Here is a 25,066-nt window from a genome sequence, read left to right on the forward strand (position 1 = left end):
AGAGATATATATGTCTATGAGTATTATAATCTTAATGACCAAATTTCCATTTATTTCATTCATGGCAAATGTAAATTTCACCAATAGTGAAACTGATCATGGGAATATCTCCAAACAACCAGAACTAACCCTGTACTAAGAAAGAAAATTTTGTTGAATTGATTTGATATATTTTATTTCGTGATCACCTGATATTCAAAACACCTATGTAACATCTCCAGAAAAAATACATTTTCACATAAAATCATTTAACTAGAAATTATTGAATATCTACTATGTGTCAATCTGTGCTTGGCCTACATATTCAGTAAAAGACATAGTTTGTGCATATAATTGCTATATTTTTTGTAGTATTCCCTTGATTTTTCCATATTCAACACAACAGTACAAATTTTAGCACAGTACTGAGCATATAGTAAGTGCTAAATATATACTTACTTGATTGATATTAAAATATCAAAATCATTTAGGACTAATAATTTTAGCTGATCCCATTCTTCCCGCCCTTCCCACCCTTATACTGTGGGGCTGACAGACAGCAATAAGTCCCAAAGCAAAGAAAAAAATTTCCATAATCTTCAGAAGATACAAAGGAGGAATAGAGGGAGAGCATACCCTTATGTTATATTAAGAATAGAATAGCCCTGGCCAGTTTGGTCAGTGGTTAGAGCATTGGCCCACAGACTGAAGGGTCTCAGGTTTGATTCCAATCAAGGGCACATCCATCATACCTCAGTTGCAGGCTTGATCTCCAGCGCTGGTCAGAGCACATGCAAGAGGCAACCAGTTGATGTGTCTCTCACATCGATGTTTTTCTCTCTCTGTCTCTCCCTCTCCCTTCTACTCTCACTGAAAAATCAATGGAAAAAATATCCTTGAGTGAGGATTAACAGAAGAAAAAAGAATAACATACATTTTTCTATCACTGGCAGCATGTAAGAATAATAACTAGTACATGTTAAAGCAGTAAATAAATGTAGCATGTTGGCTTTTTAAGTCAATGTTTAAACTTAACTGAACTTTATAATATTCTTGAATTTACATTCATTATTTTTGTTTATATTACCTAAGCCAGTAACAACTTTCTTCGTATTTATTCAGCATGTGGGTTTCTACTCCAAAGTTGTAACAGAGAATAAGAAGATATTCAGTCTGCAATTAAAAAAAAAGTTACATCAGATTCATGATTTCCTTAACATTAAAGTATCTATAGAGATCATACTGGGCTTCTGGTCAAGATGGCAGTATAGGTGGATGCAGTACTGACATCTTTCCACAACCATATCAAAATTACAACTAAACTACAGAACCATCATTATTCAGAATCACTTAATATCTAGCTGAAGTCCTATAATTTAGACATACAGGAGCAGTCACATTGAGACTGGTAGGAGGGACAGAGCTGTGGAACAGGCTGGTCCCACAGCCACATGTGGTACTTAAAAATAGGGAGGAAGAGATCAACCAAAGGACTTGTATGCATGCATATGACCATAACCAATGGACACAGATCGGGGGGGGGGCAGTGAGGGAATGTGCTGGGGATTGGGGCGGCTGGGGAGAGGTCAATGGAGAGAAAAGGAGACTTATGTAATACATTGACCAATAAAGAACTTAAATTTTATACAAATATGGAGGGATATCTGAGCTGCTGAGGTCCTCCCTAAGAATGGAGGGGTCCCATCCCCACACCAGGCCTCCCTGACCAGAGTTCCAGTGCCAGGAAGCGAAGTCCCATATCTTCGGGATGTGAAAACCAGTGGGGATTCCTTTGTTTAGCCCTCCCCCAACAGAACCAGCAGGTAAGTGCCTTATCTGAGTCTCCATCAACCTAACACTGTTCACCCAGCCCTAGTGATTTCCTGATACCTCGCCCTACCCAACCTGCAGGTCCTGCCAAGTTATTTTCAGTGGCTTTTCCATACAAATGGCTTGTCTGAGCTCATGTTTCAGACACTCCTAAAATATCTCAAAGGTTCACAAACCCCAAACAAGCAGCATCTGGCCTCAGTGTGCCCTGTACCTCTTGCTAAACAACCCTAAGTCCAGCACTAGCAGCAGCCGGCCTTAGTCCACAGCTTGACCTCTCCCGGGCACCTCCAAGCACAACAGAAGTAGCAGCTCACTCTGTAGCTCATGTCAGGTGGTGGCTGATCTTGGCCTAATTCCCCAGTAGGCACCAGAGCCGGCACACCTGGTAGACAGTTTCAGACCATTCTGGAGAACCACCCAACCACCTCCAGAAGCAGTGCATTCAAGGGGTGAACTCAGTAAACACCAGAGTCTCACTGAAGAGAGTCCTGCTCCTTGGGGTCAGGCCCTGGCACAGCAGCTGCTCTGCTACACTTGGGGCCAGTCCTTGCAAATGATTAGCCTGGAAATAAATCCATCCCATTGACATGCCAATGGCAATCAAGGCTCAACTACAATAGGAGAGTACAGACAGCTGACATGGAGAGCTGCACCTGTAATGCCCAGCTCAGGTGACTGAGGAGGCTGTGCCTAATAGGCTCTACCTAATACATAGAAACAAACAAAGGGAGGCAACCAAAATGAGGAGACAAAGAAACATATCCCAAATGAAAAAACAGAACAAAACTACAAAAAAATAACTAAATACAATAGAGACAGGAAATATACTAGATGTAGAGTTCAAAACACTGTTTATAAGGATGCTCAATGAACTTAGGGGAAGATTAGAAGAACTTAGTGAGAACTTCAAAGAGGTAGGAAACATAAAAATGGAAACAGAAAACATTTTTAAAAGTCAGAAATGAAGAAAACAATAACTGAAATGAAGAATATGTTACAGGGAATCAACAGTAAAGAGGATAAAGCAGAGGTTCAAATCAATGATTTGGAAAAAAAGGAAAGCAGAAAACACCTAATCAAAACAGCAAAAAGAAAAAAGAATCCAAAAAATAAGGATAGTTTAAGGAGCCTCTAGGACAGATTCAAGCATACCAACGTTTGCATCATGGGGGTGCCAGAAGAAGGAAAAGGATAGCAAGAAATTGAAAACCTATTTGAAAAATATAATAATTAAAAAGTTCCCTAACCTGGTGAAGGAAATAGACATATAAGCCCAAGAAGCAAAGTGAGTCCCAAACAAGATGAACCCAAAGAGGCCCACACCAAGACACATTATAATTAAAATACCAAAGATTAAAAACAGAATCTTAAAAGCAGCAAGAAAAAAGCAGTTAGTTACCTACAGGGAAGTTCCCATAAAACTATCAGCTGTTTCTCAGCAGAAACTTTGCAGGCCAAAAGAGATTGGCACAAAATATTCAAAGTGATGAAAAGCAACCAAGATTACTCTACCCAGCAAAGCTATCATTTAGAATCAAAGGACAGATAAAGAACTTCCCAGACAAACCCAACCAGCATGGCTCAGTGTTTGAGCATCAACCTATGAACGAGAGGACCACAGTTCAATTTCCTGGGAGGGTACATGTCCAGGGTTGCTGGCTCGATCCCCAGTAGGGGGCATGCAAGAGGCAGCCAATCAGTGATTATCTCTCATCACTGATGTTTCTCTCTCTCTCCCTCCATTCCTCTCTGAAATCAATAAAAATATATTAAAAAATAACTCACTCTACCTTATCAAAACCTCTCGATTTATTTAAAGAGGAGCTACAAAATATTCAGATTGGGGAATTAGTTATGTATGGAAAATATGATATATTACTAATAGAACTTGAAAGGTCCTTTAATAACAAGAAGTGGAAAATCTAATCATTGCCCAGCAAAATAACAGGCTAAAATTATTTTGTAGGTTGTCAAATTCAGTAAAAGGCTTTGGATTAGAGCAGCAGTCGCCAACCAGTGGTCCACGGACCACTGGTGGTCCGTGAGGTCTGAAAGGTTGTCGACTGCTGGATTAGAGAGTATATTCAACACCAAAAAATTCACCAATGAATGGAGGAAAAAATGTTTTTTATTTCCAAAAATCAAGGCAAGTTTAAAAAATTCTAAAGTTCTGAAATGTGTCCAAAGCACTTATCTAGTCATAAGACTTATTTAGAAACTAGAGGCCCAGTGCATGAAATTTGTACACAGGTAGGGTCCCTAGTGGCCACCAGCTGCCAGCCGGGGCCTCCTTTCCCCTGGCCACCTGCCGCTGCCACCACCGGCCAGAGGGAAGGGCTGTGGGCGGTTGGCCAGCTGGCCCTGCCCCCTGGTCAAACTCCTGGTCAAAGTCCCCGTCAATGGGACAATTTGCATATTAGCCTTTTATTATATAGGATATGCATAACCCATGGACACAGACAATAGTGCAGTAAAGGCCTGGGGAGGGGACGGGAGTGGGGTAGAGGGGGTCAACGGGGGGGGGGGGAAGGGGGGACATATATAATAATTTCAACAATAAAGATAAATTCAAATATATGTGTGTGTGTGTGTGTGTATATATATATATATATATATATATATATATATATATATATGTATGTTTATAGCTTCCTATGGAGTGCTAACATCTCATTTTGCAAGCAATATATAATGGAAATAAAAATACAAAGATGGCAGAGCTATAAGTCCATTGCATATTGGTTTTTACTAATGCATTCTATGATCTCCAGGACCCATAGGATTTCTAGAACCTCCAGCCACTGTTACAGCTCCTGGCGCAAAAATGATAGCTCCAACTGAATACCTACATTACAGTGACAAAATGAGATATATAATGATTTTATAAACTCAATTATATATTGCTGCTGAAAATGAGTTTGATCACTAACTTTGTTACAAGGCTGATTTTTACTTAACTAGATAACTTCATTTTCTGCACATTACTTTGTAAATTGGGTTTTTATAAAATTCAGTAAAATCAACCTCCTATTATTTTTCCAGTCACAAATTCCAAGCTATTTTTCTTCATGATTTGTTTTCTTTTAAACATTTATAGGTTCAATTATAATAGTGTAGTAATAATCTATACTAATAATAGACTAGGTGGCCCTTGTGCCCTCGAGCAATGCCCTCACATCATCACAAGATGGCTGCCCCCATGTTGTCACAAGATGGCTGCCACAAGATGGCTGGCAGGGGAAGGCAGTTGGGGGCAAACAGGCCAGCAGGGGCGGGCAGTTGGGGGTGACTGGGCCAGCAGGGGAGGGGAGTTGGGGGCGATCGGACTGACAGGGAAGCAGGCATCAATCAGGCCGGCAGGGGAGTGGTTAGGGGGCTACAGGCTGGCAGTCAGAAGCGGTTAGGGGCAATCAGGCAGGCAGGCGAGTGGTTAGGAGCCAGCAGTTCTGGATTATGAGAGAGATGTCCGACTGCTGGCAGTAGGCGATCTGCAGGAGGTAGCCAATCGATGATTCTCTCTCATCCCCCGAGGTGCCCCAGATTGGAGAGGGTGCTGGCTGGGCTGAGGGACACCCCCCCCATGCACAAATTTCATGCACCAGGCCTCTAGTTGAATTATAATTGCCTGGATTTCTTCCTTAACGGCTTTAAGACATTTACCTTCTAATCCGTCCCTCACTCAGCTTTCTCTAATCCTCAGATTATCTCAGTAATAATCAACAACAGTTTATTAATTATTTCTCCTGGTGCTCTAAGACACAATTTTCAGTAGTTGAGTATTGACCTATGAACCAGAAGGTCATGGTTTGATTCCCGGTCAGGGCACATGCCAAGGTTGTGGGCTCGATCCCCAGTAGGCGATCTGCGGGAGGTAGCCAATCAATGATTCTCTCTCATCATTGATGTTTCCTATCTCTCTCTCCCTTCCTCTCTGAAATCAATAAAAATGTATTTGAAAAATTTTATTTGCCTCTGAACAATACAGTATTACCTTCTGCTTTCATGTCAACACCTTACAATAATTCCTAATCTAGTTTTGGGATACAGGAAAGATGTCTACGACAAAAGAGAGCTGGTTAATTTAACTAATTAATTCCTTTAAAAACACTATGTTAGTGCTTCTCCAACCTTTATCTGATCATTTCCTGTCATTATAAGATTTCTTGACCTAGATTATCAGGTCCCTTGTCTAAACCTTAAGCAAATAAAAAATACCCTAAATAGTTTTACTGACCTTTAGAATTAAAAATCATGAGTTTCCTAACAGTACAGCTCTATCAACCAAATAAAATAACTCTTAACTCTCTGGACTTAAAGGTCTTTTCCTAGTAGCCCCATCATGATGAAGGCATATTTACTCATCTGTTATATATCCTATGTCTACAAGATACCAAAAGTTTTCTTTCCCTACACACCACCTAAAAATCTCCTATCGTATCTTTCAATACACATTCAATGTCCATTAACTCTATAAAGCATATTAAAGAAACGTGGTTTTTTTTGCCCTCTAGTAATTTGTAAAGTGAAATAGATAGCAACAGAACCAAAAGAAAGAGACAGTAAAAACATGCAAATTAAAAGAATCCAAAGAACTGTACAGATAAAATTATTAGGATTAATAAGAAAATTCAGAGAAGTTATTAAATAAGCATTTACTAGTATACAACTGAATTCTTATACACCAATGACAAAAATACCAAAATATAATCTTTAAAATATCACTTACAATAACAATGGAATGTGAAAATTACAAAAGTATATTGAAATACATTAAAGATTATATAAATTAGGATATATCCCATTCATGGATAGGAAGACTCATTACTATAAAGACTAGAGGCCCGGTGCACAAAATTCATGCACAGGGTGGGGGGGGTGACCCTCAGCCCAGCCTGCACCCTCTCCAATCTGGGACCCCTCGAGGGATGTCCAACTGCCCGTTTAGGCCCGATCCCTAAACGGGCAGTCGGACATTCCTCTCACAACCCAGGACTGCTGGCTCCCAACTGCTCACCTGCCTGCCTTCCTGATTGCTCCTAACTGCTTCTGCCTGACAGCCTGATCAACCACTAACCACTCCCCTGCCAGCCTGATTGATGCCTAACTGCTCCCCTGCCAGCCTGTTTTCCCCTAACTGCCCTCCCCTGTAGGCCTGGTCACCCCTAACTGCCCTCCCCTGCAGGCCTGGTCACCCCTAACTGCCCTCCCCTGCAGGCCTGGTCCCCCCCAACTGCTCTCCCCTGCAGGCCTGGGTCCCCCCCAACTGCCCTCCCCTGCAGGCCTGGTCACCCCTAACTGCCCTCCCCTGCAGGCCTGGTCCCCCCCAACTGCTCTCCCCTGCAGGCCTGGTCCCCCCCCCAACTGCTCTCCCCTGCAGGCCTTGGTCCCTCCCAACTGCCTTTCCCTGCAGGCCTGGTTGCCCCCAACTTCCCTCCTCTACCAGCTTGATTGCCCCCAACTGGCCTCCCTTGCAGGCCTGGTCCCTCCCAACTGCCCTCCCTTGCTGGCCATCTTGTCATGGCCATCTTGTGTCCACATGGGGGCAGGATCTTTGACCAATGGGGGCAGCCATCTTGTGTGTTGGAGTGATGGTCAACCTGCATATTACTCTTTTATTAGATAGGATAGAGGCCTGGTGCATGGGTGGGGGCCAGCTGGTTTGCCCTGAAGGGTGTCCCGGATCAGGGTGGGGGGTCCCTTGGGGCGTGGGGCGGCCTGGGTGAAGGGCTGTGGTGGTTTGCAGGCTGGCCACGCCCTCTGGCGACCCAAGTGGAGGCCCTGGTATCTGGGGTTTATTTATCTTCTACAATTAAAACTTTATAGCCTGGAGCAGAGCCAAGCCTTCTGCTTGCTCCATGGCGGCAGCCATTTTTGTTGGGATTTATGTATCTTCTATAATTGAAACTTTGTAGCCTTAAGCGAGGCCTGGGCCGACCAGGGTGTGCGGAAAGCTTGGCTTCCTCCATCGCCGGGGGCAACCCTAGCCTCCTGCTCTTTCTAGCTCCGTGGCTGCCACCATTTCTGTTTGGGTTTATGTATCTTCTATCATTGAAACTTTGTAGCCTTGAGTGGAAGCCTAGGCTGGCAAGGGCAGGCGGAAAGCTTGGCTTCCTCCATTGCCCGGGAAACCCAAGCCGCCCTTCTGCTCTCTGTGGCCGTAACCATCTTGGTTGGGTTTATTTGCATATTTGCTCCTGATTGGCTTGTGGGCGTGGCTTCTGGGCATGGCTTTGTGGATGTAGCGGACTGATGGTTAATTTGCATATTACTCTTTTATTAGATAGGATAATGAAGCTTTCCAAATTAATAAATTAATCCAATGCAATTTCTTTTTTTAAATATATTTTTATTGGTTTCAGAAAGGGAGAGAGAGATAGAAACATCAATAATTACAGAGTATCACTGATTGACTGCCTCCTGCATGCCCCTGCACTGGGGAATTGAGCTGTGACCTCCTGGTTCATAGGTTGGTACTCAACTACTGAGCCACACTGGCCAGGCAGCCCAATGCCATTTCAATCAACATCCCAATAGTTTTTACCAAACTTGACAAGCTGACTCATAAATGAATATGAAAGAATTAAAGGCCAATAACAGCTAAGACAATACTGAAGAACAAAGTAGAAGGACTTGTTCCATCAAGATTATAGTGGGTTGACCTGGCTGGTGTGGCTCAGTTGGTTGGAGCATCAATCCATACAACAAAAGGTGACAAATTCAATTCCAAATTAGGGCACATAGCCACGTTCCAGGTTTGATCAATGTTTCTCTTTTACATCGATAGTTCTCTCTCTCTCTAAAATCAATTTTTAAAAAGAGACTATAGTGAGTTGAATAATGTCCCCCCAAATTCATGTCCACTTGGAACCAGTGAATATACCTTATTTGGAATTAGGGTCTTGGCAATATAATCAAGATGATGTAATAGTGGATTAGGGTGTGCCTTAAATCCAATATGACTGGTGCCCTTCTAAGAACATCATTCAAGAATAATACAGATAAACCAAAATGTAATTCTAAAAATTCCCTAAGATTCTTCAAACCCACAGGAAGGTAGAGAAATGTAAACAGAGAAACAAAAAGCAGAAATAAACAAAAAGGCCAGTACCAAGTTCCTCTTAAAGATGTCACATTGAGAACACACAATTACTCTGCTCTCTTCTGAAACCCCAGTAAAATGCTAATAAAGAAAAAAGATCATTTAAATTGTGGTAAAAAGAACATGACAAATTTATATCTTAACCACTTTAAGTGTATAATTTAATAGTGTTAATTATATTCATATTGTTGTGTAACAGATCCCTAGACTTTTCATCATGTAAAATTGAAACTCTTTACCCATTGAACAACTCCTCATTTGCCTCTCCCTCCAATCCCTGGCAACCACCATTCTACTTTCTATTTCTAGAGTTGACTACTTTAGTATATACCTCATATAAGTGGAATTATACACTATTTTGGCTTTTTCTGATTGGTTTATTTCACTTAGCATAGTGTACTCAAGGCTCATCCATGTTGTGGCATTTGACAGGATTTCTTTATAAGGCTACATAAGAAATCTTTTTCCCTTTTTGTGGATAAACATTTGAGCTACTTCCACCTCTTGGCTACTGTGAATAATGCTGCAATGAACACAGGTGTGCAAATATCTCTTCAAGAACCTTCTTTCAGTTCTTTTGCACACACCCAGAAGTGGAATTGCTGGGTTTTACAATAATTCTATTTTTAATTTTTTGAGGAACTGGCATACTACTTTCCATAGTGGCTGTGTCATTTTGCATTCTCACCAATAGTACTCGGGGTTCTAATTGCTCCACATCCTCATCAACACTTGTCATTTTCTCTTTTTCTAATAGCGGCCATCCTAATGGATGTGAAGCAATATCTCATTATGATTTTAATTTGTATTTCCTCAAGGATTAGTAATATTTGCATGTTTTCATACACTTGTTGTCCAATTGTATATCTTCTTTGGAGAACTGTCTATTCAGGTCCTTTGCCAGTTTTTAAATCAGGTTATTTGTTTTCATTGTTAAGGTTAAAGTTCTTTGTGTATACTAGATATTAAATCCTTATCATATATATGATCTGTAAATACTTGCCTCTATTCCACAAGTTGCCATCCAACTCTCTTGATTGTTTCCTTTAATGTGCAGAAGTTTTTTATTGATTTTATAGAGAGAGGAAGAAAAAGAGAGAGAAACGTCTATGTGAGAGAAACATCGGTTGCCTCCCATATGCACCGTGACTGGGGATTGAACTTGCAAACTGGGTCTGTGCCCTGACTGGTGACCCTTTGGTGCACGGGATGATGCTCAACCAACTGAGACACCCCAGCTGGGCTGTGCAGAAGTTTTTAAGTTTTATGTCATTCCTTTTGTCTATTTTTACTTTGGTTGCCTGTGCTTTTGGTGCATATCAAAAAATCATGCCAAATCCAATGTCAAAATTTCCCCCCTGTTTTCTTCTAGAACTTTTATAGTTTTGGGTCTTATATATAGGTATTTAATCCACTTAGTTATGAATTTTTATATGGTGTAAGAAAGGATCTAACTTTATTATTTTTTTATTTTTATTTATTTATTTTAGAAAGAGAGAGGAAGGAAGGGAGGGAGACAGAGAAAACATTGATTTGTTTTTCCACTGATTCATACATTCATTGATTGCTTCTTGTATGTGCCCTGACTAGGAATCAAACCCACAACCTTGGTCTATCGATACAGTGCTCTAACCAGGCCAGGACCTCCAATGTTATTATTTTGCATGCAAATATCCAATTTTACCAACAACATTTGTTGAAAAGACTGCTATTTCTCTATTGAGTGGCCTTGGCACCTTTGTTAGTTTTTATACAAGCAAAGTGTATTTCTGGACTTTCTATACTGTTCTGTTGGTCTTTATGACCATAATGTTTTAATTGCTGTAGCTTTACAATGTTTTAAAATCAGGAAATGTAAGGTCTCCAACTTTATTCTTAATTTTCAAGATTGTTTTGGGCTATTTGGTTCCTTTGAGATTCCATATGAAATTTAGGATTTTTCTCTCTGTCTGCCAAAATGCCATTGGGATTTTATAGGGATGACATTTAGCCTATAGACAGACTTGAATACTGTAGACATTTTAACAATATTAAGTCTTCCAATCCATAAACACAGGATGTCTTTCCATTTATCTGTGACTGTTTTAATTTCTTTCATCAGTTTAAGTTTTCAGTGTAAATAAAATTTACACCTTCTAGGGTAAATACACTGAGTGGCCAGATTATTATGATCTCTGAATGTTCCCTCCCCCTGGCCAGGCTGGCCGGACCCCACCCATGCACGAATTCATACACCGGGCCTCTAATACATATATATATATATATATATATATATATATATATATATATATATACACACACACACACACACACACACACACACACACGCACACTAAGTGGCCAGATTATTATGCATTCATAATAATCTGGCCACTCAGTGTATGTTCCCTAGTATTTTATTCTTTTTATGCTCTTAAGCAAAAATTTTTTAAAAGGCACAAACCTAGTAGGGTAAGACAGCAGACCAAGAGCAACATAGTTTTAGAGGCTGGAAAAGAAATTTATAAATTAGTAATTAACTTAGTAGACTTGAGAAAGTAGAATGCTATACTAGCAATGGGGAAATCTGAGAAGCAACCCAATTTATATTGCCATATCCTCCTTTCAATTTCAGCACCTGGCACCCCAGGTACCTTATAAAGGTGAGGCTGAAAACATGAAAATTGGTTGAAGGTATGTTTAAAAAGTATTTAGACCTCAAGTCTCCTTCCGCATTCCATCAGACAAGCAACTGTCTCTCCATGATCCTAGCAATAATCTGCAGAGGGAAAAACAGAAGGTCTCTGAACTTGGGGAAATCAGACACAATTGAGGGTAGAAATGCTATACTGAAAAAAGATTGATTAAGTAAATATTTACATACTGAATAGACCCAAATCTTTGTTCCCTCCTCCTCAATATCCAGAACACAAAAAACCAGGTATTGGATCTCTAAGAGCCTTTTATGAGAAATTTGATCAGCTGAAGAAAAAAGATCCAAGGACACTGAACTCAGCAAATGGCTCACCTTACAGAGCATCTCATTAAGATCACATTACAGAGAAGACAACCCAGGAACAGAGCTTTCAATTATATTTTTAGTGTTTCATTATTAAAGATAAGCAGCCAATGATCATCAGACAATTGAGGAAAGCATCTAATAGAAAGGCAAAGACTGAGCTCACACAAACACACAAACAGAAAAAGTAACTTTGGAGAAAACAGAGATTATGCAGAGAAAAAATATGGGGGAGAAAAATTTGTCAATATATTCTAAGAGAGAAAATAAGCTACTGCAACCCTGAAATAATAGGATGCTGTGAAACAATGTTGGTGAGGATGTGGAAAAAAAGAAAACTTTCATGCACTGTTGATGGAATTGTAAATTGGTGCAGCCACTATGGAAGACAGTATGAAGGTTCCTCAAAAAGCTAAAAACAGAATTACCATATGACCCAGCAATTCTTCCACTTCTGGGTATTTATCCAAACAAAACAAAAACACTAATTCAAATAAAATGCACCCGTGTTCACTGCAGCATTATTTACAATAGCCAAGATGTGGAAGCTAACTAAGTGTCCATGAATAAATGAATGCATAAAGCAGATGGGATATGTAAAAGCCTAAGTGACCATCTGACCGTCCAACCAGTAGCTATGATGTGCAATGACCACCAGGGGGCAGATGCTCCAACCGGTAGCTATGACATGCACTGACCACCAGGGGGCAGACGCTCAATGCAGGAGCTGCCAAACTGCAGTGACTTGGCAGCTGCGATACTCGGGTGACACACCCGGAACCAGAGAGGAGGAAGCCCAATTCCAGGGTGCGTCACCCAAGAACCACCCTCTCGCAATCTGGGACCCCTCAGGGGATGTCAGAGAGCTGGTTTTGGCCCAATCCCCACAGGCCAGGCTGAGGGACCCCGCTAGTGCACAAATCTGTGCCCTGGGCCTCTAGTATGAAATATTATGCAGCAATAAAAAAAATGAATGAAATCCTGCTAATTGTGACAAAATGGATGAACATAGAGGATATTATGCTAAGTGAAATGCTTCAGACAGAGAACAACAAATACCATGTGATTTCACTTATATATGGAACCTAAAAATAAAACAAAAGAAATGAACAAACAAAGCAAAACAGAAACAGAGTAATATATACAGCAAACTCTCAATTTTGCAGACCTTGATTTAGTGGACTTCTGATGGAACAAAATTTCCAGTCCATATGTCATATGTGAAAATTAACACCCTGTTCATTTAAAAATGCTTTTAACCAAATTTGCTTATAATTAAATAGGTTATAATTTTTATTATATTAACTATTAATTATTAAATTAATATCTTTTTAATATATTTTTATTGATTTGAGAGAGGAATGGAGGAGAGAGATATAGAAACATCAATGGTGAGAGAGAATAATTGACTGGCTGCCTCCTGCACGCCCCCCACTGGGGATCGAGCCCGCAACCCAGGCATGTGCCCTGATTGGGAATGGAACCGTGACCTTCTGATTCATAGGTTGACACTCAACCAACTGAGCCACATTGGCCAGGCAATTAAATTATTTTTTAAAAATGTTAGTGAATAGGCCATATGTTGGAAAAAACACTGTAGTAATTTCGCCAACATAAATATTACATATCTACAACTATAGTCTACATATTTAAATCCAAGAGTCACTGCTTGTAAATGATGTTCAGCGAATGATTAGCACGTGATCACACCACATCTCACATGGTAATTCATTCTGTTGTCTTGTGGCCTGACTTTCTGCAGCAGTTTTAATGCTTGCTGATGTTCCCACATGTGCTAAGCCACACCCCAGCCATGTGCATTTACTTGCAGTGACTGGTAAATACACCCATTTGCTAGACCTATTCAGTATAAATTTAAAATTGCTACAATACATATAGAAAACTTTTCTGTGAAATTAAACTTTTCATACATACTTAATTTTCTTAAATATATCTTATTGATTTTTTTTACAGGGAGGAAGGGAGAGGGATGGAGAGTTAGAAACATTGATGAGAGGAAAACATTGATCAGCTGCCTCCTGCACACCCCCTATGGGGGATGTGCCCGCAACCAAGGTACATGCCCTTGACTGGAATCGAACCTGGGACCCTTCAGTCCGCAGGCCGACGCTCTATCCATTGAGCCAAATCCGTTAGGGCCATACTTAATTTTAATGGCACAAATGTGTTTATATAAGTAAAAACAGGTAAACTAAATTAATTTGTCAATTCTTTTACACATGCATTCGGGAAACCCACTATATTATATAATAAATTTTAGGCTTTAATGGACATATCCCTTGCCTGAATTAGTTGGCTTTATCAAGGTTTTGTTGTATAGAGAACAAACTGGTCCAGGTTGCCAGAGGGAAGAGAGGTGGAGAGATGGGTGAAAAGGGTAAAGGAGAACAAAAGGTACAAATTTTCAGTTATAAAATAAATAAACGACAGTGATGTAGTGTACAGCACAGGGAACATAGTTAATAGTATCGCAAAAACTTTGTACTGCGAAAGGTTACTAGACTTATTGTAGTGATCACTTCATAAGGTATCTATACTAATAAAAGGGTAATATGCTAATTAGACCAGGTAGACTGGACATCTTCTGATCACCCTTCCGGATAAAGCCATGGTGGTGGGGGCCAAGACAGAGGCAGTTAGGGGTGATCAGGCCAGCAGTAGAGCAGTTAGAGGTGATCAGGTCAGCAGGGGAGAGCAGTTAGGGGTGATCAGGCTGGCAGGGAGAGTGGTTAGGGGCGATCAGGCAGGCAGGCAGGTGAGCAGTTAGGAGCCAGCAGTCCTGGATTGTGAAAGGGACATCACCCGAGGAGTCCCAGATTGGAAAGGGTACAGGCCAGGCTGAGGGACCCTCCCGTGCACGAATTTCATGCACCGGGCCTCTAGTATATATACATGTGTTGAATCACTATGTTGTACACCTGAAAATATTATAATACTGTATGTAAACTATACTTTCATTTAAAAAATTATTCACACAAAAAAGACAGGATGTGAAAATGGCAGCCGACAGGACAGCAGTGAGGAAGAGAGTATGAGTAAGTGAGGGAGCAAAAGGGGAATGCGTGAAAATGTTGGGGGGGTGTGTGCATGTGAGTGATGGACAATCATATTCTGCATGACTGTTGGGGCTGGCAGACCAGGCTCCCCTAGCCGGGCAGCCTCTACTACCACTGCCATCTCTCCCAGGGCAGCTGGATCTGCTGCAGAGACTGTGCCATCTTGAAGGGGAGAGTGGCTGTGACTGGGAGCCCAGCCTCACCTCTACCTGGGGAGACCTCGGACACCAACTGGGAACTTACAGCCACACTGGCCAGGGACCTGCAGCCTCAGCTGTGAACCCACCAACACTGAGACTCCAGCCTTCCCAGCTACGGGCTCTTAAAAACTTTGTCCAGGGGGAGACAAAATGGCAACCGAATAGGCGGACATGTCCTGCACCTTCTCACAGAGCAGATAGAAGACACAGCTGAAATGAATAACATCCACCCAGAATTGGCGAATTAAACATAGCAGGTGAGACAATCCATGGCCGGAAAGGACAGAGAACACCTGGAGAATGGTAGGATCGGGGATCTGGGATAGAGAGAGAGACATGCACAACTGGGACTAGAGGGTCAGAAGCAAACTGCACTGCACCAAGTCTGTGTCCCTCGGGGACATGTGTAACACTCAACTATAGGCACATTAGATCTAAGTCCACAATATGGGAGGCTGTGACCAAAAAGGCAGCCTGAAGTTCTGCACTGGCGCCACAGTGCTGGGGGGAGGGGGAAGGGGAAGGGTGAGAGAGAAGCACAGTGGTGCAATTACTCTGTCTTTATATATATATATATTCCTTGAATTCACTTGCTAAACCCAGTACATAAAATCTTTCAATTACAAAAACTCATCAAGGCTGCGATGCAGAGGAAGGTGGTTTTGTGGAAGCTGGGGAGCAAAACAGGGAGAGGCAACCAGGAAGCCAGCTCTGGGAAAGTCTGGTCCCTTGAACACTGCACAACCATTTTTCTCATGAAGGAGCCAGACCCTACTAGCAGTGCAGCTGCACCCAGCCTTGAGCTTGGCAGGGAAACAATGATTCTGAATAACTGCAGGGAACCCTCAGGGACTGGGTCAAGGGGCCATGTGGTCTTGGAAACTAATACAGCAACACTGCCACTTAGAGCCCATGTCAGAAATAGATGCTTGTGTAAAAACCACTGAAAGCAGGCAGCCAAACAAAGCGGGCAGATTGATCCTGCCTGTCTGAAATCAAGGCTGTGGAGTCTGACACAGAGGAGCAGTGGATCGCTGGGAACGTCAACACAGTGCTGACTACATAACAAGAAACTGAGACTTGCCAGACAGAACAGTAGAGGGGGGTCTTAAACCAGCCCCCCTGAGACATTAAAACTCAGCTAAGCTACACTTCTTGGAGAGAACCAAGATGGTGGAATAGGTAAACACCTATACTTGCTGCCTCTCACAACCACATCAAAACTACAACTAAAAGGCAGAACAACCAGCACACCCAGAACCATGGGAAAGCTGGCTGAGTGAAAGTTCCACAACTAGAGAGGTGAAGAAAGCTCAGTGAGACTGGTAAGAGGTGCGGAGAGGCGGAAAGTGCTGGCAACTGGATGTGCTGCTCTTTTAATCAGAGGGAGATACAAGCTCCCGATTGCTCTGAGCTCCAGTTCCGGGTGAAACTTTTAGGGGTCCCAGACACATATGGGGAGAAACTGGACTGTCTGGCATCGGGACAGGAATGCGAGGGTGGCTTTCTCTCAGAGGTGCTCGCAGCGATCATTGTTCCTGCACGGGGACGTGGGACACAGAGACCTGGGAACCTCTCTGGTGCAGGACTGACTGGCAGCCATTGCTGTTTGCTCTACACTGGTGATTCCCAGAGACCCCGCCCCAACCAATTTACAACCCACTCAAGCTGTGCGCATTGGCTTTTGCATATGAATGGCCTGTCCTTACTCCCCCTAAAACATGTCAAACTGCAGCTGGGTCAGAGAGCCCCAGAGCTTCCAAAAGAAGGCCCAGCAGCAGCCTGCCTTGCTTCACAGCTGGGCCTCATCTGGGCACTTCCAAACTCCATACAAAGAGGAGGAGTCTGCAGATCTCACTGTAGCTCCTGCTGGGTGGCTCTAGACAGTGGCTGACCTTGCACCTCCTTGAATATCCAAGAGCCAGTGTACCCAGTGGTCAGAGTGAGACCATACCGGATTATTATAACTCTTTAACATCCATAAGAAACACACTCAAGGGGCAGACTCAGTGAGCACCAAAGCCCCACTGAAGTAAGTCCTGCCCCATAAGGGTGTCTCCTGAGCAACAGAACTTCCAGTGTAGACACAGGTGGTCATCACAGCCAATTGGCCTGGAGGTCAATTTTACCCAGTGATTCCAACAGCAATCAAGGCTTAACTACAACAAAACTGTGCACACAGAACACAAAGGGGTACACTAAGAGTGTCCACCTCAGGTGAATGGGGAAGCTGAGCCACTGGGCCCTATAGAACACCTACCACACAAGGGCACTCTATCAACTCAAGGAGACTTAGCAGCTACCCAGTACATAGAAAAAAACACGGGGAAGCAGCCAAAATGCGGAGACAAAGAAACAAGTCACAAATGAAAGAAACGGATGAAAGCAAAATACTGAATAGAGAGTTCAAAACCACAGTTATAAGGTTACTCAAGAATATTCTAGAAACCTCCAAGAAATTTAGTGAGACCTTTAAGGATATGGAAAAGAACCAATCGGAAATTAAGCATACACTGACTGAAATAAAGAATAATATACAGAGATTCAACAGCAGACTAGAGGATCCCAAGAATCAAACCAAAGATTTGAAAAATGAAAAAGCAAAAAACACCCAACCAGAAAAGCAGAATGAAAAAAGAATCCAAAAATATGAAGATGGTGTAAGGAGCTTCTGGGACAACTTCAAGCATACCAACATCAGAATTATGGGGGTGCCAGAAGAAGAGAGAGAGCAAGATACTGAAAACCTATTTTAAGAAATAATGACAGAAAACTTCCCCTACCTGGTGAAAGAAATAGACTTACAAGTCCAGGAAGTGCAGAGAACCCCAAACAAGAGGAATCCAAAGAGGACCACACAAAGACATATCATATTTAAAATGCCAAGGAAAAAAGACAAAGAGAGAATCTTAAAAGCAGCAAGAGAAAAACAATTAGTTACCTACAAGGGAGTACCCATACAACTGTCAGCTGATTTCTCAACAGAAACTTTGCAGGCCAGAAGGGAGTAGCAAGAAATATTCAAAGTGATGAATAGCAAGAACCTACAACCAAGAGTACTCTACCCAGCAAAGCTATCATTTAGAATTGGAGGTCAGATAAAGAGCTTCACAGACAAGAAAAAGCTAAAGGAGTTCATCACCACCAAACCAGTATTACATGAAATGCTGAAGGGTATTCTCTAAGAAGAGGAAGAAGAAGAAAAAGGTAAAGATAAAAATTATGAACAACAAATACATATCTATCAACAAGTGAATCTAAAAATCAAGTGAATAAAAAACCTAATGAACAGAACAAATTGGTGAATATAATAGAATCAAGGGCATTGAAAGGGAGCAGACTGACAATTCTCAGGGGGAAGGGGATATGAGGGTGTGGGAAGAGATTGGACAAAGAGCTTATACCTATGGACGAGGTCAGTGTGGGGGGGAAGGCCTGGAGTGGGGTGGGAAGTGGGTGGAGAGGAGCTATGGGGGGAAAAAAGAGAAAGATCTATAATAATCTGAACAATAAAGATTTAAAAAAAAAAACTCAGCTGAAGCGAAGGACACTTCACTACTTCACTTTTTTACTTTTTACCTTTTACTTAAGAAACTTTTTCTTTATTTTATTTTTAATTACTTTTTAACCATTTTTTTAATTCGTGTTCTACATTCTATTTTTATTTTTTCTCATTACTTTACTTTATCTCATTTTTTCCTTTTTGCCAACCTTTTCTTCCTCACTTGTCCCTTTTTCATCATGTTTCTCTTTTCCTGTTCCTGCATTAGTTTTACTCTCTCCTTTCTATTTACTGCTTGTTAAAAATTAACCTTCTCTAACTGCTTTATTGACGCATGACTATTACAGTAGACTCTACTGGCTTACTCATATATCTAATTTCCTCTTCCCTGCTCCAAATCCATGCACCTTTCTTTTTTCTCTTTCTTTGCTAGCCAATTTTGTTGTGGTTGTTGTTTGTTTGGTTGCTTTTGTTTTTCCTCTCCTTGCTCGCTCTCTTCTACTAATAGCGTAGTTTCACTCACCAAACTCAAGCCTACTTACTCTCTACTCTATTCTCCTTTTCCAAAAATAGATGACTATATAGAAAGATATATTAAAGGGGAAAAATTTATTTATATATATATATATATATATATATATATATATATATATATCTTTTTTTTAATGAGTATTTTGTTATCTACTTTTCTTCTTACACACTCATTCTCTTTCTACCTCCTTTATACTGAATAGAGCCCATTCCCACATTCATTCAATTCCTTTACCTTACTTTCTGGAAATAAACTCTGCCTCTTCAGATTCAGTTCCCGTCATTTTTGTGTGTGTGTATTTGTTGTTTTCATTTTTTATTTGTTGGTTTAGTGGAGTTTTCTCCCCATATACATATAATTTTCCCCTTCTTTTTTCTACTTTTTCTTTTCTTTCTTACCTTTTTTCCTTTTCTCAATATCATTTTGGCACTCTTTTCTTTCCCCTGATACTCTTTTCTCAGGTGGACACCTTTATCTGGGGTTATGGGTGTCGTGAATACAATCATTTTTTGTTCCCTCTGTGTTGTGTCTTGTCGAGTTGTATTTTGTGCCTTTTGGACAAGGTGGTAGAGAGTGAACCACATAACCAGACACCCTAAGAGGAGCAAAAATGGCTATATCAAAAAACAGCCCCATACAAAAGAAAGGGAGGAATCACCAGAATGGGAAATAAACAAAATGGAGGCAAGAAATTTGTCAGAGAAAGAATTGAGAGCAATAATCATAAGGACACTGAAAAGGATGGAAAACAAATTCAACAACATTTGTAAGAATTAAGAGGAAATGAAAAAGAACCAAGTAGAAATGAAGAATGACATAGCTACAATAAAAAACAAAATAGAAATCAACAACAGTACACAAGAAGAAATTGAGGACCGAATGAGCAAGCTAGAAAACAAGGTAGGAAAAAAACACACAAGGAGAGCAACAACTGGAAAAAAACTTAAACAGCAGGAGAAGAGCCTAAGGGAGATTTAGGACAACATGAAATAAAATAACATCCACATAATAGGGGTGCCAAAGGAGAGAAAACTGAGCGATGAATAGAAAACCTGTTTAAAGAAATAAAGACAGAAAAATTCCCTGATATTGGTAAGAAAAAACACACACAAGTCCAAGAAGCTCAAAGAGGCCCAAACAAGATGAACCCAAAGACCGACACCAAGACACATCATCATTAAATTGGCAAAAACCAACAACGAAGTAAGAATCTTAAAGGCTGCCAGAGAGAGACAGAAAGTTACCAATAAGGGATATCCCATTAGAATATCAACTGATTTCTCAACAGAAACATACCAGGCTGGAAGGGAATGGAAATATACAAAGTGAGTCAAAGCAATGGACTGAATCCAAGAATATTATACCCAGTAAGGCTATCATTCAAAATGGAAGGTGAAATCAGGAGCTTCACAGACAAAAAATGGATAAGGGAGTTTATTACCACCAAGCCAGCAATGCAAAAAATGCTAAAGGGACTGCTATAAAAAGAAGAAATAGGAAGGGAAGATGGAGCACAGCCATAAAGAAAACAAATGGCGACAAACAAGTACCTATCAATAATAACTTTAAATGTAAAATAAAATGTTATTGTAAAATATAACAATTAAATGCTCCAATGAAAAGACATAGGACAGTTGAATGGATAAGAAAACATGAGCCATATATCTGCTATCTATAAGAGACGCAACTCATAACAAAGGACTCACACAGACTGAGAGTGAAGAGATGGAAAAATATTTTTCAGGCGACTGGAATGAAAAAAAAAAAATCCTGGTAGCAATACTTATATCTGACAAAATAGACCTCTAAGTGAAGGCCCCCATAACAATAGATCAGGAGGGCGACTTCATAACACTAAAGGGAGCAAGTCAACAAGAGGATATAACTCTGGTAAAACATATATGCACCCAATATATGAGCACCCAAATACATAAAAAAAAACTTCTGGAAGATACAAGGGAGGGATTGACAGCACTACAATCATGGTAGTGGACTTAAATACCCCAATGAAAACACTGAATAAATCCTTTAAATAAAAAATCAGCAAAGAAACATCAATCCTAAATGACTCATTAGATCAGATGGAATTAATTGACAACTTCAGAATATTTCACCTCAAAGCTACAGAATATACATCCTTCTCACATGCACACCAGACATTTTCAAAGATAGACCACAGATTGGGACACAGGCATAGTCTCTTCAAATTCAAGAATATAGAAATCATATCAAGTGTCTTCTCATATCACAATAGCAAAAAATGAGAAATCAACTACAATAAAAACAATGCAAAAAAATCAAACATTTGGAGGCTGAATCCCATGCTATTAAACAATGATTGGGTTACCAAAGATATCAAAGAAAAAATAAAAATCATCCTGGTAACAAATGACAATGAAAACACAATGAAAAATCTAAGGTACACAGTGAAAGCAGTCCTGAGAGGGAAGTTCATAACTCTACAGTCTTACCTCAAAAAACTAGAAAAAATGGTAATAAATTATCTAACCCTACAACTTAAGGAATTAGAAAGAGAGCAACAAGAAAAAACCAGCTGAAACCGGTTTGGCTCAGTGGATAGAGCGTCGGCCTGCGGACTGAAAGGTCCCAGGTTCGATTCCGGTCAAGAGCATGTTGTGCCTTGGTTGCAGGCACATCCCCGGTAGGAGGTATGCAGGAGGCAGCTGATCAATGTTTCTCTCTCATTGATGTTTCTAACTCTCTATCCCTCTCCCTTCCTCTCTGTAAAAAATCAATAAAATATATTAAAAAAAAAAAAAGAAAAGAAAAACCCAGAGTAAGCACAAGGAAGGAAATAATAAAAATCAGAGCAGAAATTAACAACATAGAGTTAAAAATATTTATACAACGGATCAATAAAACCAAGAGCTGGTTCTTTGAAAGGATAAACAAGATTGATGAACCTCTATCCAGGCTCACCAAGAAACAAAAAGAAAGGACCCAAATAAACAAAATTAGAAATGAAAGAGGTGAAGTAACAATCGACCCCACAGAATACAAAGGATTATGAAAAATACTATGAACAACTCTATTCCAACAAACTGGATAAACTAGATGAAATGGACATATTTTTAGAAAAATACAAGCTTCCAAAATTCAACCAGGAATAATAAAAAACCTGAATAGGCCAATAACTATGAAAGAAATTGAAGCAGTAATCAAAAATCTTCCAGCAAACAAAAGCCCTGGTCTGGATGGCTTTACAGGGGAGTTATTACAAACATTCAAAGAAGAACTAAAACCTATCTACTTCAGACTATTCCAAAAAATTCAAGAGGAAGGCACACTCCAAGCTCTTTCTATGAAGCCAATATTACACTAATTCCAAAACCAGATAAAGACACCACAAAGAGAAGTACATACCAATATTCTTCATGAACATAGATGCTAAAATCCTCAAAAAAATTCTAGCAAATTGGATCCAGCAGTACATCAGAAAGATCATACACCATGACCAAGTGAGATTTATTCTGGGGATGCAAGGATGGTACAATATCCGCAAATCAATAAATGTGATACATCACATAAACAAATTGAGAGACAAAAATCACATAATCATATCAACTGATGCAGAAAAAGCATTTGACAAAATCCAACATCCTTTCTTGATAAAAACTCTCAGCAAAGTTGGAATAGAGTGAACATACCTCAACATAATAAAAGCCTTATATGACAAATGAACAGCCCACATTATACCCAATGGGCAAAAACTAAAACCTCTTCTCCTAAGAACAGGAAAAGACAGAGATGCTCACTTTCACCACTCCTGTTCAACATAGTATTGGAATTCCTAGCCATAGTGATCAGACAAGAAGAAGAAATAAAAGGCCTCCAAATTGGAAAAGAAGTAAAACTGTCATTCGCAGATGACATGATATTGTCCATAAAATACTCCAAAGACTCTATCAAAAAACTACTAGACATAATAAACGAATTTGGCAATGTAGCAGGATAAAAAATTAATACCTAGAAATCTATGGCTTTTTATACACCAACAATGAACTCACAGAAAGAGAAACAATGAAAAAAATCCCATTAACCATTGCAACAAAAAAATTAAGATACATAGGAACAAAATTAACTAAGGAGGGAAAAGACCTGTACTCGGAAACTAAAGGACATTGAAAAAAGAGATAGCATCAATATCATTAAAATGTCCATACTACCCAAAGCAATTTATAGATTCAATTCAATCACCATTAACATACCAACAGCATATTTCAGAGACCGAGATCAAACTCTCCAAAAATTCATCTGGAATTTAAAAAGGCCCCAAATAGCCACAGCAATCCTGAGAAAGAAGAACAAAGTTGAAGGGATCACAATACCAGATATCAAGCTATATTACAAAGCCACTGTTCTCAAAACAGCCTGGTACTAGTACAAGAACAGATATATAGACCAATGGAACAGAACAGAGAACCCAGAAATAGACCCAAGACATTATGCTCAATTAATATTTCACAAAGGAGGCAAGAGCATACAATGGAGTCAAGACAATCTGTTCAATAAACGGTGCTGGGAAAATTGATCAGATACATGCAAAAAGTGAAACTAGATCACAAACTTACACCATACACAAAAATAAACCCAAAATGGTTAAAGGACTTAAATGTAAGACAGGAAATGATAAACATCATAGAAAACTCCATAGGCATCAAAATATCAGGCATATGTCATAGCAGTATCTTTATCAAACAGCTCCTAGGGAAGTAGAGACTAAGGAGAAAATAAACAACTGGGTCTACATCAAAATAAAAAGCTTTGCATAGCAAAAGAAACCATCAATAAAACAATAAGAGAGCCCACTGCATGGGAGAACATATTTGCCAATGTTATCTCTGACTAGTGACCTGGTGCACGAAATTCGTGCACATTAAAAGGGAATTAATTAGAGGAAATATTTTAATATTGCTATTTGCCCTTTCTCTATAATAGAAGTGTCAGAGATGAAAGAAAATTAATAAAATGTATATGAAAATCTTCCTCCTATCTGAATCTGGGGTGTGCCACGGGAATCGGAGTCAAGTCCCCGCCCACCCACATGCGCCTTGTAATCACGCTAGACCCAGACCCAACTAGCCCCACCCCCAGTGGGCTAGATCCAGACCCAGCTGACCCTACCCCCATCAAGCCCCACCAGGTGGGGGTTGCGGTCTCAGTTCGCCTGGCCCGGCACTGGGGCAGGGTGCGTGGCCTGAGGTCCCCCAGCCCGGGCCAGGGCATGGGGAATGCCTTGACGTTCCTGTCAAGCCCTGCCAGGTGGGGGGCGCGGCCTCAGGTCCCCCAGCCTGGGCTAGGGGGTTGCCTTGAGGATCCCCATCAAGCCCTGTGGGCAGGTGTCCCGGCCTGAGGTCCCCCATTAAACCCCACAGGCAGGGGGCATGGCCTGAGGTCCTCAGGCCCAGAACCAGGGATTGTACCTTGAGGTCCCCTGGCCTGCTCCAGGGGGCGTGGCCTGAGGTCACCTGTCAAGCCCCACCAAGCAGGGGGAGCGGCCTCAGGTCCCACAGCCTGGCGCCAGGGCATAGGGCACGGCCTCAGGTCCCCTGGCCCAGTGTTGGGGCGGGTGGTGCAGCCTGAGGTGCCCTGTCAAGCTCCATTAGGCAGGGGGCATGGCCTGAGGCCCCCCAGCCTGGCGCCAGGGCAGGGGGCATGGCCTGAGGTCCCCCGGCCTGGTGCTGGGGCATGGGGCATGGCCTGAGGTCCCCTATCAAGCCCCACCAGGTGGGGGGCACAGCCTCAGGTTCCTGCTGATTGCTGGTTAAGGCTCATTATGGGAACTCGGCCTCCACTGTGGGTGCAGCCATCTTGTGTTACAGAAT

At 41.0% G+C, this 25,066-nt stretch overlaps 1 protein-coding gene across 1 annotated transcript in view; it reads right to left on the minus strand.

Moving 5' to 3' along the window:
* TEX11 (testis expressed 11) overlaps positions 1-25,066 on the minus strand; it is a gene marked incomplete at both ends in the record, with an annotated part of 517,390 nt that overhangs the window by 399,125 nt on the left and 93,199 nt on the right. Inside the window, one exon of the mRNA XM_080652805.1 lies at positions 1,067-1,152. Within this exon, the coding sequence (XP_080508931.1) occupies positions 1,067-1,152 (86 nt within the window). The remainder of the gene's footprint in view (positions 1-1,066; positions 1,153-25,066) is intronic.

Source organism: Plecotus auritus (assembly GCF_963455305.1).
Source record: "Plecotus auritus genome assembly, chromosome: X".
In the NCBI taxonomy this organism is placed as follows: domain Eukaryota; kingdom Metazoa; phylum Chordata; class Mammalia; order Chiroptera; family Vespertilionidae; genus Plecotus; species Plecotus auritus.